This window comes from Macaca nemestrina, chromosome 2, assembly GCF_043159975.1.
Source record: "Macaca nemestrina isolate mMacNem1 chromosome 2, mMacNem.hap1, whole genome shotgun sequence".
Taxonomy (NCBI): Eukaryota; Metazoa; Chordata; class Mammalia; order Primates; family Cercopithecidae; genus Macaca; species Macaca nemestrina.
The window spans coordinates 136,339,308-136,358,455 of record NC_092126.1 but is presented as its reverse complement, the minus strand read 5'-3'; the positions used below and the strand labels follow the sequence as shown (position 1 = coordinate 136,358,455).

General features: G+C 41.1%; 1 protein-coding gene across 2 annotated transcripts in view; it reads left to right on the top strand.

Annotated features, from left to right (window-relative positions):
• Positions 1–19,148, top strand: part of LOC105479585 (SHQ1, H/ACA ribonucleoprotein assembly factor) — a 121,067-nt gene that overhangs the window by 10,997 nt on the left and 90,922 nt on the right. The window contains exons 1-5 of one of the 2 annotated variants that reach the window (XM_011737605.2): positions 2,277–2,529; positions 6,313–6,377; positions 8,665–8,787; positions 9,860–10,014; positions 16,477–16,589. In XM_011737605.2, the coding sequence (XP_011735907.2) occupies positions 2,387–2,529; positions 6,313–6,377; positions 8,665–8,787; positions 9,860–10,014; positions 16,477–16,589 (599 nt within the window). In that variant the 5' untranslated portion in view covers positions 2,277–2,386. Of the gene's footprint in view, positions 1–2,276; positions 2,530–6,312; positions 6,378–8,664; positions 8,788–9,859; positions 10,015–16,476; positions 16,590–19,148 lie in introns of those variants that run through there. The other variant, XM_071092078.1, reaches the window with a different exon arrangement.

Sequence of the window (19,148 nt, the reverse complement as noted above, 5' to 3'; positions counted from 1 at the left end):
TGCAAAAATAAGAAAACTGTTGCTTGTAAGAAAACAAAAACCAACAGAAACCCAAAACAACAAAACTTTGTTATATACTTGAAACTATCAGTATTTTGTGGTTTCACAGATGCAATATATATTTCTTATAATGAGAGCAGCACTGAACCATGTCGTCTGTTTTTCTGTATTGCAGTCCTGTGTGTGTGTGTGTTGCCAGACACATAATAAAGTACCCAGGAAATGCACAGCTGTAGTTTGCAAAGTGCTTTCAATTAGAGTTTCCTCATGGATAGCATAGCTTGTTTCAGTTGATTCTCTGGCATTAATAATTTAAAAATATTAATGCTTGTGACCTACAGGAATGAGGCCCCATGGTAGATGTAAAGATTCTTCCTTTCTTTTTGAGATGGAGTTGCACTCTTGTCACCCAGGCTGGAGTGCAATGGCGCAATCTCGGCTCACTGCAACTTCTGCCTCCTGGGTTCAAGGGATTCTCCTGCCTCAGCCTCCTGAGTAGCTGGGATTATAGGTGCACACCACCATGCCCAGCTAATTTTTGTATTTTTAGTAGAGACGGGGTTTTACCATCTTGGCCAGGCTAGTCTCGAACTCCTGACCTCAGGTGATCCACCCGCCTGGGCCTCCCAAAGTGCTGGGATTACAGGCGTGAGCCACCGCACCCGGCCAAGATTCTTTGTAAAGAAGCTAACTTGGAATAGTTTAGTCAAAGGCCTATCTCAAGGGACCTTTTGAGCGCTTTACTAAATCCAAGTTGGCATCAATTCATTGTCAATATTGAGTGCCTGTTACTTGTAAGGCTCAGTATGGTCTAAAGCAGGCAGGCTTGGCATTAGAATGTGAAACAAAGGAAGTAGGTGGTAATAACAGAGGGAGTCAACTCCGTAATAGTGTAGAGCCTGGGCCTAGGAATCACTCACCTGGGTTTCAATTCCCATTGCACCACTTACTAACTGTGAGATCCTGTGCAAGCCAAGGGAATATATAATGCCTACTTCATAGAGCTGTCAGGAGGGAAAATGAGATCATTATAAAGGGTTTGCTGCAGTGCTAGCACATAGTAAGTATTCAGTTAATGTTAGCCCGTTATTTTTTTTTTTCTGAGTCCTAATGAAATTTCAACAATGTTTCCTTAGAATCATAAAACAGTTGGAGATTGAAAAGTCTTTTGAAGTTTTCTGGTTATCTCCACTGTCCTAGGAGATGACTTTCATCTCCTTTCCACTGATACTTAAAACCATGGAATAAATACCGCAACTGGATTATTCTAATTAGTGGTGGAATAACAGGAAACGACATGTGTGGAAAGACCAAGGGAATATGTGGGGGAAGAGGGAGACTAGTGGGAGAGGCACGGAGAGAGTATAAGGGGCACACTCCAAGGGGAGAAAATACAGGGAAGACAAGTAGAAAAAAAAAAAAAAAAACACAGAAAAGATGTCCTCAGACAAGTGTAAGGACAAGAGTGAGAAAAAGGAAAGAAGGGGAATACAGAGGGATCTTAATTTGTGAATGCAATCACCGACACGGTGTAAGAGGCAAACGTTCTGAGTTCTAATCACTGTAAAATGCATGGTTATAAAATATACTCTTAACCTCTGTGAGTCGTTTTCTTTAGAGTTTGCAGCGTGGATTAGATGAGATTAGTGGAATGGATGATCTGTTAAAGAGAAAACTCTTCAAATAAGCGGTTAAGAATGAGAGAGAAAGCTGCAGAAAAAGAGAAGTGGAAAGAGAGAGGGAGGAAAGGGAAAGTGTAAGAGGAATTGTTAATAAGGCAGGTGAGGACTAAGGGAAACCACTGTAACGGTGCTGCTGTGGCTACTGCGGTGACTACTTCAGCACATCAAACGTTGACAACTTGCCAAGTTCGTTATTAGAGTTCTACATGCACAACTTCATGCTACCCTCACAGCATCTCTATGGGGCCAGGTTCTCGTATCATCCTCGTTTCACAGAAGATATAGAGAGGTTTTGTAGCTTTCCCAAGGTCTTACAGCTGGGAAGTTGTGGCCAGGAAGGGATTCAAACGCACGTCTGTCCGCCTGCCAAGCCAGTGTTGTTAAAATCATCTCTAAAAACCTCGCAAAAGGCTTGGTTGCTAGTCATCCAGTCGGTCCAACGCCTGCGCCGAGGCACCACTCGCCACGTCCTTTCTCCTCCCGGCGGTTTCGAAAGTTCCACCTCTTCTCGAACGGCGTCCCGTCTCCGTGGAGATCGGCGTGGGGCGGGACTTCCTGCCCCACGCCAGAGCACTTCCGCCTCGAGCCGGAAGCTCTGTGGCTCACACCGCGGGTTCCTGCGCGTGGGGAATTGTAGAGTTTGCGTGGCGGGAACGCGGCAGCAGTGAGAGCGAGTGGCGCCGGCTGTTGCGTCCGGTGCGGCGATGCTGACCCCGGCGTTCGACCTCAGCCAGGATCCGGACTTCCTGACCATCGCCATCCGCGTGCCCTACGCCCGGGTCTCCGAGTTCGACGTCTACTTTGAGGGGTCCGACTTCAAGTTCTACGCCAAGCCCTACTTTCTCAGGCGAGTTCTGGGTGCCTGGCCGCAGGAAAGGCGCATTCGTTAGATAGCGGCTTTAGAGGGAGAATGCAAGGTCGAGAGAGCAGTTCTCGATTGCGCGAATGCCATTTCCCGACGTTTCCACAGCTTCTCTTGGTGACAGGGCAATGCCCTCCCTCTTCCAGGGGTGCGTTTTAGATGCTGCAGAAGCCCTTTTCCTTCTTAAGCTTTCTTAAATCCCACATCAAAGGATTGCGGAATCACTTGAAAAAGTGGCGTTTGGACCGTGTCACTTGCCCGTTTCTGCCCTGTCGCCCTAGTTCTCGTTCCATTTTGACTTGTTCTGTTCTTTCACTCCGCGTTCGCTCTCCCAGTCTCTCCCTCCCTACGAACGGCGCGCGCTGACATCCCCGTGACTTCCCAACCCGTCGGTCCTTTTAACTTTGCTCAGGCAGCCTTCTGTTGATCCATCTCTTGTCTGTCTCCTCCCTACTTCCTGAAATTCTTACCTTTTTTGGACCTCTTGACACCATATTAGCCTAGTTCTCCTGCTTCCCTGCTGTCTGCTGCTTCTCTGTTTGGTTTTGCCCCTGATGTGTGGTTATTTCCCCCAAGTCTTCGTGAGGGGCCGTCAGTACTTGATCTGTTTAAATTATTCTCCTTGCAGAATCGTAACCTTAGTAGCAGCTAACACTGATCACCCGCAGTGTGGTGGACAAGCAGTTCCGTTAAGTGCTTTGTAATGCCGTATCTCATTTAACTTTGACAGTGTTGCTTAGGGATAAGCACTGCTATTAACCCCATTCCACAGAACCCGCTGCTACATATTCAACGTAAAGCATTGCCAATCTTTTGTCCTTCTCTTTATCCATCCTCCTAATTTTTCTCAAGTGCAGCTGCAGCCTGCTTTTCCCACCCAAGTACTTTTGTGATACAAACCTTCTCCACCAGTCAAGGTGGTTTTTTCGCTGTTCCTGAACCAGTTTTGCTCGGATTTCCCTTATACCGTGTAACGTACCTATTTGAATATATTGCAGTTTCCAGTTTCTTAATTCACTTATTTCTTTAGTTTATTGAGTTTCAGTCTTGGGATTATTGCGCTGAACAAGACAAAGTTCTGCCCTCATGTACTTTACACTGGGGAGAGGAAAACAATAAACTAGCCGTCTACCTAATTGTGGCAGGTGCTATGAGGAGAAAGAAGTGCATGATATAGAATGAAAAGGGGCCCATATTTTATAAAGTAGTCAGGAACAGCCTTTCTGGGGAGGCGATATTTAAGCCAGGATGTGAAGAATAGGAAGATTATGGTGGTAGCAAATATTTATTTAATTTTTACTCCAGATTGGTGCTTTATACGGATTATCTCATTTGTTATTAGGACAGTATTACAATGAGGTTTTATTATTTACCCGTTGCCGTGGATGGATTATTTATGGGCACCCCCCCAACTCTTGCCCCCAAATTCATATGTCGAAGGTCTAATTCCGGTGTCACTTCTGCTTTATTGTATTCATCAAAACAGTCCCAGAGCCTGCTGAATTTTAAGAGGAGGGGACATAGACCTTCATGGTTGGGAAGAGTGCTGTGAGATGGGCATTCTTTGAAAATACAGTTTGCCCCCAGGTGTGGTGGCTCACGCCTGTAATCTCAGCACTTTGGGAGGCCAAGGTGGGCAGATCACTTGAGGTCAGGAGTTTGAGACCAGCCTGACCAACATGGTGAAACCCCATCTCTACTAAAAATATAAAAAAATTAGCTGGGCTCGGTGGCACGCACTTGTAGTCCTAGCTACTTGGGAAGCTGAGGTGAGAGAATCATCTGAACCTGGAAGGCGAAGATTGCAGTGAGTCAAGATTGTGCTATCGCACTCCGGCCTGAGTAACAGAGCAAGACTATGTCTTAAAAAAAAAAAAAAAAACAGTTTGCTGTGGCATACCAAGGACGAATAAAACCTGGTCCCTCTCCTTGAAGAACGGAGAGTGTAGCTGGGGAGGCACCCTGTAGGCAAATATGATTTCCTATGCAGTAAGAATTGAACTCTAGGCTTTTAGAGTTTAGGGGAAGGGAGCTGGTAATAATAGCTCACATTTTCTGAATGCTCACCTATTGTGCCAACCACTGAGCTCTTTGCATTTTCATTTCATGCTCATAGTAACTCATGGATAGTTACTGTTATTTCCCTCCTTTACAGAAGAGGGATTTATGATTCTTGAAGAATGATTAACTTGTACAAAGAAGGTTGTTACACATCTAGTAAATGGCAGATCTGGGAGTTAATTCAGATTCTGACACTAAAGTTAGTGTTTGTAACCATTATAACAAACTCATCTATAAACTGACTCCTTATTCTGGCTTAGAGGGATTTTCATTCTGAAAATGTATTGAAGCTTGAGGAAACCTTGGGACTAAAGGCTCTGGGCTGTTTGGGACTGTCAGGTGTTTTTGTTTTTAATTGTATTTAATGGGAAAGAAGGGGGAGGGCCATGGGAGGAAAGGAAGCTCAAATTTCAAGTTTGGAATGATACGGAGTGGGCCTGAGATGCCCTTCTGATGAGTTTAAATTATCTAGGCAATATCAGGCAGCCATAGACGTTTTTTAAAATAGAAAAGTGACAATTAGATTCCTGTTTTAGAAAAATTCTTTTGGGGCCTCAGTGGAAGACTGATTGAACTAGGGTAAAACTGGAAGCTGGGAAATCACTTCATTTCTTTTTTCTTTCTTTTTTTTTCTTTTGACACAGAATCTTACTCTCGCCCAGGCTGGAGTGCAGTGGCGTGATCTTGGCTCACCGCAACCTCCGCCTGCTGGGTTCAAGTGATTCTTCTGCCTCAGCCTCCTGAATAGCTGGGGCTATAGGCATGCACCACCACGCCCGGCTAATTTTTGTATTTTTAGTAGAGATGGGGTTTCTCCATGTTGGCTAGACTGGTCTTGAACTCCTGACCTAAGGTGATCCACCTGCCTTGGCCTCCCAAAGTGCTAGGATTACAGGCGTGAGCCACTGCACCCAGCCAATCACTTCCTTTCTTTTAGTACTAAAGATGGGTAAATCCCCACATAATAATGATGAGATTTGACACTTTTGCTTTCTGCTTTTTTTTTAAAGTAGTAATTTGCTTGATAAAAGCAATTGGTTTTATGTTTCTTTATTGTTTCCCATTGCGTATCCCTTGTCTGTACAGATTGAGTGTCCCTTATCTGAAATTTCAGATTTTCTAGAGTTTTGGAATATTTGTGCATACATAATGAGATATCTTGGGAATGGAACTCAAGTTTAAACACGAAATTTATTTGTTTTATATATACCTTATACACATAGCCAGAAGGTAGGTTTATATAATACCTTTATTAATTTTGTGTATGCAACCAAATTTTGACTGCTTTTTGACTGTGACTCATCACGTGAGGTCAAGTGTGGAGTTTTCCACTTTGTGGTGTCATGTTGGTGCTCAAAAAGTTTCAGATTTTCGAGCATTTCAGATTTTCAGGTTAGGGATACTCAACTTGTATTTTAACAGTAGTGATAACTATTATTTATTATGGCTTTTCTTTTTCAGTATCTATTTTATTGGTGACTAAGGGTATTCAAATAGAAAGATGAGTCATCTCTGATTTCTGCTTTCTTAGTTGGGGAAAGAATCTAACTTATTTCGAATCTAACTTATTTCGTTTATTAAAATGTGAAAGTAATACTGAGGAACTTTTTAAAAAAATGATTATTTTGATGGTTAAATGTTTACAAGTATTGATGGCCACTTATGTTATAATTTAAGGACTTCATGAGACCTGTGTTAAATCTGCAGATTAACCCTTCCTGGAAGAATAGTAGAAAATGGAAGCGAGCAAGGGTCCTATGATGCAGATAAAGGTATCGTCTTCGGAATTTTTGTTAGTTTATTTCTTGGGATTTTTCACATTATTTACATAATAATCTTTCAAGGTACCATGGGGACCTTTCAATATCTTTCAAGTACAATCTGTTCTGATCACTCTTTCTTGCTTCTTAGTGTCTAGTGCCTGTTATTGATGTTTTTGTCCCCCGCAAGTCTTTTAAAGTATTTCACAATATTCTTCAAAGTAAAGTTAAATGCTCTGGTTCTGTTTCCTAGAGTACTTTCCCTACATTTAGTAGACATTTAAAAGTAAAAATTAGAACATGAAATGATTGATCATAAAAAATGTAGATGACTTATGAGCTTATAAATGGAATCTTTCTTGTATAATTTTCACACTTGAATTTTAATAACAGATAGGTGAGAGAGAAACTATGCATGGGTGGCATTTAAAGGCTAATTGAATTTTCTCCTCGTGATTGATGAGCCCTTCATTTCAGCTAGCCATGAACCCATTTATTTTTCCTTTATAGAAGCCACTGGCTTCCTTTGTCATTGGATTTAGAACACCTTGTGTACTCTTGTGTACTTTATTCAATGAATATTTATTGACCTTACTGAACTGGACTAAGGTGGGTTAAATGACAGAAATCTAACCCATAATGCAGTATAATTAATGTGTAATGAAGTATAGTGAAACTGCCTTCCTAGATAGTAAACTGGCTTTTAGTTATAGGTAAGTTGCATATTGAAACAAAATTATTAAATTTTAAAAGTACACAGGAGTTAAGATTGTATATGCGGACATATTTGGGCTGAGTTGTATTTGATATGTTGAAATTCAGTTCAGTACACTGAAAGAGGCAAAATGTTTTAAAATATAAGAGTGCTCAATAATGTAGTAAGTTCCCAGGGAAGCCTAAATAAGATTGATAAACGCAGTCAAGGAAAGAAAAGAAGTACATAGAATTTGAGTCTGCCATAGACTTTAGGGATAGATCTCCTGACGTGCCCAAAAACCTTATTAAGCCATAGTTATTGTATCTAAGATTCTGTGTATTTTTAAAACTGCTGCCATTCTCCATTGGATTAGGTATTTGGATTTTTTCCTCCTTTTCCAGAAGTCTAATTAGTAACTCCTGGTTAATTCTAAGCTATTACCTTCTTAGGCCATTGATTTTTAGAAGTTTTAACTCAGATTTTTAATATTATCAATAGGTGAAGGTCATACTGTATAAGATTAAAGTATTCTATAGCTTTAACAGATTAAGATATATATATATATATATATTTTTTTTTTTTTTTTTTGAGATGAAATCTCGCTCTGTTGCCCAGGCTGGAGTGCAGTGGCACGATCTCGGCTCACAGCAACCTCTTCCTCCTGGGTTCAAGCGATTCTCCTGCCTCCGCCTCTTGAGTAGCTGGGACTACAGGTGCGTCTGCCACGACGCCCAGCTAATTTTTGTATTTTTTAGTAGAGATGGGGTTTCACCATGTTGGCCAGGATGGTCTCGATCTCTTGCCCTCGTGATCCGCCCACCTCAGGCTCCCAAAGTGCTGGGATTACAGGCATGAGCCACTGCACCCAGCCAGATTAATAATTTTTTATAGAAATGACAGCTTCTGAAAAACCCTTGTTAAGAACCTTTTTCTATCTTGACTTGTATTCACCAAATCTATGAGGACATAGTTTTAGAGCTCTGTAAAATAGAATTGTATTTTACCAAGGCATATATTTCTTAGATATATTTATGAAGTCTTTGACTATTTTATTTATTTTTTACTTTTTTTTTTTTTGTTTTGTTTTTTGTTTTTTTTTTTTTGTTTTTTTTTTTTGAGACGGAGTCTTGCTCTGTCACCCAGGCTGGAGTGCAGTGGCCGGATCTCAGCTCACTGCAAGCTCCGCCTCCCGGGTTTACGCCATTCTCCTGCCTCAGCCTCCCGAGTAGCTGGGACTACAGGCGCCCGCCACCGCGCCCGGCTAGTTTTTTGTATTTTTAGTAGAGACGGGGTTTCACCGTGTTAGCCAGGATGGTCTCGATCTCCTGACCTCGTGATCCGCCCGCCTCGGCCTCCCAAAGTGCTGGGATTACAGGCTTGAGCCACCGCGCCCGGCCTATTTTTTACTTTTAATTAAAAATTTTTTTTTATTATTTTCTGTAGAGATGGGGTCTTGATATGTTGCCCAGGGTGTTCTTGAACTCCTGGGCTAAAATGATCCTCCTGCCTCAGCCTGCCAGAGTATTGGGATTACTGGTGTGAGCTGTTGTGTCCAGCTTTTTGAATATTTTAATCTAAGCGTAAAACAAATTTATCTTTAAGGAATTTTTACCATTCGCCTGCCCAAAGAAACTCCTGGCCAGCATTTTGAGGGGCTGAACATGTTAACTGCTCTTCTGGCACCAAGAAAATCCAGGACAGCAAAACCACTTGTGGAAGAAATAGGTATGTTTATTGCAGTTGGGAGGAAATTAAGATAGATAGAAATATTTGGAATGCTGTGTATTTGTAGGGGAAATGGGATATAGTGAATGGGAAATTGAAGAAAATACTTCAGGTATAAGGTGCTCATGTGAAACCATATGAAAATAGCTTCTTTGGTGATATAATTAAGACATTAAAAATCCTGTTGAACCAGATCTCTCACATTTTTGGACCAATTGAAGCAGCATTTTGTGGTTGGCAAAATATTAGCATCTTGAGCTAACATCAGAAGTATACAGTTCAGTGAGTTACGTAAAACAGGGGTCCCCAACCCTCAGGTTGCAGACCAGTACTGATCCATGGCCTGTTAGGAACCTGGATGCACAACAGGAGGTGAGCGGAGGGCCGGGAGTATTACTGCCTGAGCTCTGGCTCCTGTCAGATCAGATTAGATTCTCATAGGAGCATGAACTTACTGTGAACTGTGCCTGCAAACGGTGTAGGTTGCGTTCTCCCTATGAGAATCTAAAGCCTGATGATCTGAGATGGAACAGTTTCATCCCCCAAAACTATCTCTTTACCCCTTTGATCTGTGGAAAAGTTGTCTTCCACAAATCCAGTCTTTGGTGCCAAAAAGTTTGGGGACCACCGATGTAAAGTGAACACCACCTCTGTCAAGAAATAGAGCATTTCCAACACCCCGGAACCCCATCCTGTATTCTTCCATTACTTTGTGCTCTCTCCAGGGTAACCACTATTCTCTGTTTTGCCTGTTACTGTGTTGCATATATAGGTCATACAGTATGTGTTGTTTTTGTCTGGCTGCTTTCACTTAACATTATTTTTGTGAGATTTATTCATATTCTAGCTGAGATTCATTTGCTTTCATTGCTATGTAATATTCCATTGTATGAATATACCACATTTTTGGTTCTTTTTTTTTTTTTGCTATCATGAATAGCGGAGCTATGAATATTCTTGTACGTGTCTTTTGGTACATCTGTATGGGCATTTTTTCCTATACTTTTTCTTCCCCTAGTTGTGCTTAAGTCCAATACTTTAAAAAAATTAAATTAAAATTTAACACATTCAGATGCTTCTGAGATTCCTGAGGAAGTAGTTGACGATGAAGAATTTGATTGGGAAATTGAGCAGACACCCTATGAAGAGGTATCAGAAAGTGCTTTGAATCCGCAGTGCCACTATGGATTTGGAAACTTAAGATCAGGAGTGTTTCAGCGGTTACAGGTATGTTGTCTTTCTGAAAGATCTTGATCTATAGGATTTTTCCATTTGGATATTTTAATTTCAGTTATGCTTATACTCAGTAGTTTTTAAAAGTAATACTACAGGAGGTGATTGTATTTAAGCACTTAGCATAGCTAAAGTACATAGATGTTCATTCCCTTCCATATCATTGGCTGTTCTGCCTAACTGTACTGCTCTTACAGATGCCCCGTGGCTTTCTTTTTTCTCCCCTTTATTCAGCATTCTAGACATGAAGTTTCCAAAGTGCGAAGCAGAACTCTTCTCTCATACTTCCTGCAAAGCTTTATGTTTTATAGTTCTGAAAAATGTGATCATGTACTTACGGCACGATGTCTCTTCTTTTCTGTATTTACATGAAATAGAATGTTCCTGGCAAGAGTGAGATTATGTGTTTTGATCAAATTGTCTAATTCTTGGTGTGTAGTACGCACCATTGTCTATTTATTCTTTTTTTTTTTTGAGACGGAGTCTTACCCTGTCGCCAAGGCTGGAGTGCAGTGCAGTGGCGCGATCTCGGCTGATGGCAACCTCTGCCTCTCAGGTTCAAGCAATTCTCCTGCCTCAGCCTCCTGAGTAGCTGGGATTACAGGTGCCCACCACCACGCCCAGCTAGTTTTTTGTATTTTTAGCAAAGATGGAGTTTTACCATGTTGGCCAGGATGGTCTCAAACTTGAGCAATTTGCCTGCCTTGGCCTCTCAAAGTTCTGGGATTACAGGCATGAGCCACTGTGCCCAGCCCATTGTTTATTTATTCTTTTTTTTTTTTTTTAAGACAGAGTCTCACTTTGCTGGAGTGCATGTGGCATGATCTTGGCTCACTGCGACCTCTGCCTCCTGGGTCCAAGCGATTCTCCGGCCTCAGCCTCCCAAGCAGCTGGGATTACAGGTGCCCATCACCACGCCTGGCTAATTTTTCTATTTTTAGTAGAGATGGAGTTTTGCCATGTTGGCCAAATTAGCCGGATGTGGTGGTGCGTGTAATCCCAGCAGTTTGGGAGGCCGAGGCGGGCGGATCATGAGGTCAGGAGATCGAGACCATCCTGGCTAACATGGTGAAACCCCGTCTCTATTAAAATACAAAAAATTAGCCAGGCATGGTGGCACCTGCCTGTAGATCAGGCTAGTCGGGAGGCTGAGGCAGGAAGATCCCTTGAACCCAGGAGGCGGAGGTTGCAGTGAGCTGAGATCGCGCCACTGCATTCCAGCCTTGGCGACAGAGCGAGACTCTGTCTCAAAAAACAAAACAAAACAAAACCTGTTTAGAATGTGGTTTATTATCTTAAGACATATTTGAATTTACCAAGGAGAGGGAAAAGACCCAGGTTCTAGTCCTGCTTCTGCCTATGTTTAGATTTGGGATACCAGGCCAGTTATTTGACCACAAGTAAGTTTTGTCTCCTCTTTTGGAAAGTGGGGATAAATTTGCCCACCTACTTTATAAGGCTGTCTTGAAAATTTAAGAAGAGAATGTATGTGAAAAGTCTTTGGAAAGTGTAGAATGCTGTAAAGACTCCTGCCCTTGAAAAATATAAAATGCTCTCAAAATTCCTTAAAGGGAACAAAATTGAGATTTACTTAGGAGCAAATAATGCTGATAAAATAGCCTTCCTTCTAAAAACTTAGGTGTTTTTCTGCTGAGTTGTAGTCTGCCCATATTCTCTGCTTGATCACAATCGCTGGTGATCTCAGAGGTAATTAGAATAGTCAGTTTTGTCTGTAGCAGGAACTACAGTGAATGGACCTCAATTGTTTGGCCAAGAGATAGTTTGTGGTCAGGCTGTTTGGGGCTTGCCAATCTAACGCTATACATGAATGATAATAAATGTCACACGGCTAAGTACAGATTTTACATTTAGATTAGAAGTGCTTCTTGAGGCCAGGGGTTTGTTACTTAATTGTTGCTGCTATTTACGGAAAATCCTTTTGAAGGATTTCTGACACGTTGCTGAGATGTTGCAGGAATGCCATAATGTGAACCTAGAACGAGTCCCTTTTAGGTCAGAAATTCTTGTATCTTGAAAATGTTCACTTAATAAATAATTTAATTTTTTTTTTTTTTTAAAGCTGCTATACTTTCTGTCTTTTTGGATGTCTTAACTAATGTGTCAAATACCTGGATATTTATTACTTAGGTTAAAAACATTAAATATTAACCAATATAGTTCACTCCTGTCTAATCCCTTTTTGTTTACATCCCTCTTATTTCCCATCAGAAATAAACCACTGTGGCTGCACGTGGTGGCTCATGCCTGTAATCCCAGCAATTTGGGAGGGTGAGGCGGGCGGGTCAGGAGTTCGAGACCAGTCTAGCCAACATGGTGAAACCCTGTCTCTACTTAAAAATACAAAAATCAGCTGAGCATGGTGGCGCACGCCTATAATCCCAGCTATTTGGGAGGCTGGCAGGAGAATCGCTTGAACCCAGGAGATAGAGGTTGCAGTGAGCCGAGATTGCGCCACTGAACTCCATCCAGTCTGGGTGACAGAGTGAGACTAAATCTCAGGGGGAAAAAAAAAGGAAAAAAAAGGAAATGAACCACTGAATGTAATGTTTATTATTCTAAGCGTTTAAAATGGCTTAATTGTCTAAAATCATTAAACTCTTCTTCAAATTTTAACTGCATGAGCATTGTTTTTCTAAACAATTTGAATGCATATTCCCTAATGTAGGGGAAAAACGGCTGAGCATCTGGGAAAACTCTAAGGGTTTTATAAAGTGAATAGTATACTACTTGTAGTATAGGTTTATAACCCCATATGTGGAATGCTGGGATCACACAAAGTTCTGAAAACTAAAAGTTTTAAAATATTTAATTTGATGGCAAAACTTAACCTGAAATGATACAGGTTTTAAAATCCCACTTAGTGTACATATTCAAAACTTCCTTGTAGAAGTAGTGTTTGGATATGGGCGCTGCCCCAGACATCTTAGAGGGTATTACGTAAAATATGGTGTGCGCGCCATGTTACCTTTCCAAACTCTGAGTGAATCCTGAAGCTCACCTTGCTCCAGGGGATTTGGATAGCACTGTGCTGAATGCTTTGTGTGCAGCAACCAGACTTTTTCAGAAATCAAGTGTAAACCCAAGATTCCAAAAATTCAAATGTATCCTCTTGAAGGTATTAAGGTAGATATGTTTTATGAAATATTGCCACAGAAATCTTGCATAATTGGTTAATTACTTGTAGAGTTTGTCTGCATTCCCAGCTGCTCTGTTTATGGCAGCTGTAACAAGTGGTTCAAAACTGAGTGATCATGTGAGGTTAATAATATGACCCTATTTCTGTGAGTAAAGCAGCTAGAAGAAACTGAAATGATGATCACAAATAAGATATTTTAGAACATCTCTTCTAATTTAAAATGATTTTGAAAACTTCACCATTTTCTCAAATACTATTTTCGTACAAGTTTATTTTTTCTAGTTCTGCCTGTAGATGAAGAGATGTCCACACAGCTTCATTAACTATTCATATCAGTATTTTTACAGCTTTTTCCTCCCTCCATAGATGAAAAATGGCTTTTTTTGTTTTTAAGAATAAGAGCAATACAGATTTATTATAAAAATATAATACAAAGAAGAAAGTAAAAAAATTCATAATTTCAACTCAGGGATCTTTTCTTCATTGAATAATTTAGCCCTTTACGGAAGTCTTTCACATTTTTTGCCTCCAACTTTTTTTTTTTCCCCCTGAGACGGAGTCTTGCTCTTTCGCCCAGGCTGGAGTGCAGTGGCGCAATCTCAGCTCACTGCAAGCTCCACCTCCTGGGTTCACACCATTCTCCTGCCTCAGCCTCCTCAGTAGCTGGGATTACAGATTCCCACCACCATGCCTGGCTAATATTTTGGTAATTTTTAGTACAGACGGGGTTTCACCGTGTTAGCTAGGATGGTCTCGATCTCCTGACCTCGTGATCCACCCACCTCGGCCTCCCAAAATGCTGGGATTACAGGTGTGAGCCACCGCACCTGGCCTGCCTCCAACTTTTTAGACAGGATTTGCTTGTAAACTTCTATATTTTATACTGATAATAAGAAAATAAAATATTTTTGCTGAAACAAATTCTCTGAACATTCCTCCCTCTACTCCCCATACACAGAGATATACGCTCCCCAGTCCTAGTCTTTTTTTCCTTTCTGAAATTGCTGCCAGCCACCAGGGTGCCTTTGGAAAACTGCCCTGGCTGCTCAAAGTCAGGACTTCACAACAAGCTTCTGGCAGTGGTGGCTGCCAGCAGCAACAATCCTAGAGTCTTTGGGCGCCAACCCAGCAAGCTCCTGGGACTGCTGCTGCCAGCGCGTCAGGACGCCAGGCTTGCTGGCCCTGTCCTTTTGGCTACACGGGGACCTGAGGCCATTGTTTCCAGGAGACCCACTAGCCAGATGTGTTCACTGTTCTTTATTTTCTCTCTGGATTGTCTCTGCCTAACCTATGCGTAAACTTCTGTAAGCCTAATTTAAATCCTACATGACCTTTTTTTGACAATATCTATCTTTAAATAGCTGTAGTAACTAGTGGCCGTAGCAGTTGTTTAAAAGAAAAAGGGGCCGGGCGCGGTGGCTCAAGCCTGTAATCCCAGCACTTTGGGAGGCCGAGACGGGCGGATCACGAGGTCAGGAGATCGAGACCATCCTGGCTGACACGGTGAAACCCCGTCTCTACTAAAAAATACAAAAAAACTAGCCGGGCGAGGTGGCGAGCGCCTGTAGTCCCAGCTACTCGGGAGGCTGAGGCAGGAGAATGGCGTGAACCCGGGAGGCGGAGCTTGCAGTGAGCCAAGATCACGCCACTGCACTCCAGCCTGGGCGGCAGAGCGAGACTCTGTCTCACACACACAAAAAAAAAAAAAAAAAAAAAAAAAAGAAAAAGGAACCTTTTTTTCCTGCTGTAGTTGAACACTTCTTATTCTCTTTCTTCCGTTTGGTTGATTGATGCCTTCTACTTCTAAACCCCAAGCTACCTTTGCTTTTAGTTTGTTTCTGTTTCTTTTTAGGGTCCAGTTTGAACAGGGCTGCTGCATGTGACTGTGCATAGAACAAGCCTGGGTGGGGCTTGCACTGCCATAGAACACTCACGTTCTGCTGTGTACATGTTGCATGACTGTATGTGGAGGCCCTGAATCTGGAGGCCAGGGGGAAGAGGAGAGAGGAAAAGAGCTGCTTTATTTTATTTTATTTTATTTTTTGAGACGGAGTCTCGCTTTGTCGCCCAGGCTGGAGTGCAGTGGCATGATGTCGGCTCACTGCAAGCTCCGCCTCCTGGGTTTATGCCATTCTCCTGCTTCAGCCTCCCGTGTAACTGGGACTACAGGCACCTGCCACCATGCCCGGCTAATTTTTGGTATTTTTAGTAGAGACGAGGTTTCACCATGTTAGCCAGGATGGTCTCGATCTTCTGACCTCGTGATCCGCTTGCCTTGGCCTCCCAGAGTGCTGGGATTATAGGCATGAGCCTATAATCTCTCTCTCTCTCTTTCTCTCTCTCTCTCATAGAGTCTGGCTCTGTCGCACAGGCTGGAGTGCAGTGCCATGATCTTGGCTCACTGCAGCCTCCATCTCCTGGGCTCAAGCCATCCTCCCACCTCCGCCTTTCGAGTAACTGGGACTACCAGCGTGAGCCACCAGGCCTGGCTAATTTTTGTATTTTTTGTAGAGATGGGGTTTCGCTGTGTTGCCCAGGGTAGTTCGAATTCCTGGACTCAAGCAGTCTACCCGCCTTGGCCTCCCAAAGTGCCTGGATTACAGGTGTGAGCCATCACGCTCAGCTTGTATGTAGTCTTTTACAGGATCTGAAATCTGAAATGATCCAAAATCTAAAACTTTTTGAGCACAAACATGGCCCTCAAAGGAAATACTCTTTGGAGCATTTCGCATTTGGGATTATTGGAATAGGCCTGATGAACTGGTATAATGCAGGTATTCCAGAATTTAGAAATATTCAAGATCCAAAACACTGTGATCCCAAGCATTTCGTATAAGGGATATTGTCTGTATGGTAATGCTTCTTTAGGCCAGCTGAGCTAGACTATAGGAAGAAAGAAGAGACTATGTGTAGATGTCTGAAAATCAAGCCACTCTACGTTAATAACTTTCAAATATCTAGGTGTGAATGGGGAAATGGATGTTGAATTAAGTGTTCCTGCTTGCTTGTAGGGGTTTATTCCATTCTGTTTTTTATGTTAAACTTTTATAGCCTTAATATCTGTCAGTCAGCTTGTTTGTTGTAAGGATTAAATGAGATAAGTTATGAGAAAGATCTCACAGGGCTTACCAAGTAGTAGGTGCTTAAACATTTGTTGGATTTGAATCTAAATGTCACAGGTGGCATCATGGTTTACTGATCAGTTAGGTTCTTCCTGTGCTTTGGCATTTTGTATAAAATTTGAGTTTTAAATGCTAAAAATAGGAGATAGCAATTATTTCTTTTCTGGGTGTCCTCAGGATGAATTGAATGATGTTATTGATATTAAGAATCCAGATTTCACCCCTGCAGCTGAACGAAGACAGAAGCGCCTGGCTGCTGAGCTGGCCAAGTTTGATCCTGATCATTATCTGTGAGTAATGAGGTTTTTGAGGATTAAATAATTTACTTGACATTTATTTTAAAATTTTTGAGTATCTTTTTAACTCTGCTAGGGATGTGCGTTTTGGATTCTAGAAACTATTGAAGACTGAAGACCTTAATGGACGTTTGAATTAACCTACAACGGTTGTATCTCTGTAGTCTTTGTAAGATGTTGCCTCTTATATCTCAAGTTGTTCATCTTAGCAACAGAGAACTCTTCAAACATACTTTTTAGTTTTTTTCTTGCCAGGCTTAAAAATATAATACTGAGGCCGGGCGCGGTGGCTCACGCTTGTAATCCCAGCACTTTGGGAGGCCGAGACGGGCGGATCACAAGGTCAGGAGATTGAGACCATCCTGGCTAACACGCTGAAACCCCGTCTCTACTAAAAAAATACAAAAAAAACTAGCCGGGTGTGGTGGCGGGCACCTGTAGTCCCAGCTAGTAGGGAGGCTGAGGCAGGAGAATGGCGTAAACCCGGGAGGTGGAGCTTGCAGTGAGCCGAGATTGCGCCACTGCACTCCAGCCTGGGCGACAGAGCGAGACTTCATCTCAAAAAAAAATATATAAAAAATACTGAATTCATGAGACTGTTACACTTCTTTTAAGTAAGCTTTTGGTTGTGATTAACGGTATGCATAAGTGAAAGTATGTTTCAGTTTCTTTAAGAATTTGAATGTACCTGTACTATATTTCTTGGCTGATCCCAGGATCTTCCTAATGCTTTCATCCACTAGCCCTTGTAATCAATGGTATGTTTCCAGTGAACAAGTAACTATACTTTGTGGTAGAGTATAAATAGAATTTAATTTGAAGTTTTGCTGTATTTCCCACTGGCATTAATTGTGTTTTTGGCTATAATGTGTCTCCATCAGGCTTACATTTGCGTAAAGAACTTATCTAATTAACAGATAGGTACATGATGACCTGAGAGATTGTGATACCTCCCGCTGGCCAGGATAGCAGCATTTCTTCCAAGGATTGTTGCTTGACCTCTCTTGGACACATGGCTCTATTAGGATGCATGGAGAATGAGTGTTTTAGGTTGATGTAGACCTCAATTATTATTCTGGGTCAAGATTTTTTTAGCTTACATATATAGCTATAATCATTGTATCTCATTATATTGGTATAGTACCTGCAGCTTATAAAGTGCACTCATGTAATTATTCAGTTTTCACAACAGATGAGGAGAGGAGGTTAAGGGACTTGCTCAAGGTCACATTATTACTAAGTGGCTTGGCCAAGACTTGAAAAGAGTCTCTCCATTTGTCATTTTGTATATCCTTTTCATGTACACTATTTCAGTTTAACTGCTGTAGCTCTTGTGATTAACATTCTATCTCCTGTGACACAGTAGGATACTAATTGGAATGGCAGGGATATATCTTGTGATGTGCAAATGGAATGAGTGATGTGTAATGATAAATGGTTGGACTGTTTAACATCCTAAGGGAAACTGGGTAAGAGCAGGGGATGTTACATTTTGGAGGACATCTGAGAGATTGAACTCCATTTACATTGCTATTTCTAATTACCTTTATCTCTCCAATTGTGGTTTTAAAGGTCCACTGAAGAGTAATTTGAAGAAACCCATTTAAAATCATGCTGAATATTTAAAGTGGAAATTTCATTGTCAGCAAATTTCTCAGGCTAGCATAAAAACAGAGTGAGCTTTACAAGACTGAAATTTCAAGTGGGAGGGAGCTTAATTAGAAGAACTGCCTATCTCCTCTCTTCCAAAACTAGAAGAATAACTATGGCCTGAGAGAATTAGGAAATTGGAATTTATAGTTAGCAGTGTGATATTATAAGCAGCCCTTATTTTTTTCCGTCTTCTGTGTGTTTTTATCCAGAAGCTCATTTTCTTTAATGCTATGCATGAAATATTCTTTCCACTTCTCAAAGAACAGTTCTTACAGGAATGGTTTAAATTTAGTTATGGGCTAAGTGAGGAGAGTGGGAGTCATGAGGTAAAGATTCTTTGTGACTTTTCTGATAGCAGTAAGACTTTGGCTCAGTGTAATTTTTGTGTTACTACTCATTATTAGCTGACTGACTCACCCAAATGTGTTAATATGAAATGAAATGCAACTAAAATTCTTTTGAATTTTTAACTAAAAATTCTTTTTTTTAGCTTAGTGCTTTTTTCTTGTTGTTAGTGGTTAAAACAGTGGAGAAAAAAAGGCTCACTTTAAATTACCATCTACCATGCAGATAATACATTGCAATATACACATGTAATACATAATATATATAATATTAGCGTAATATTACCTGACTCATCCAAATGTATTAATATTAAATGAAATGCAACTAAAATGCTTTTAAATTTTTAATTAAAAATTTTTTTAGCTCAGTGCTTTTGTTGTTGTTAGTGGTTAAAACAGTGGAGAAAAAAAGACTCACTTTAAATTACTATCACTGTGTAGATAATACATTATAATATACACTTGTAACACATAATGTATATATTAGGATAATCAATAATGTATATAATATTACCTATTTGTAAGTTGTTTGACTTTGTCTTTACAAGTCATAGTG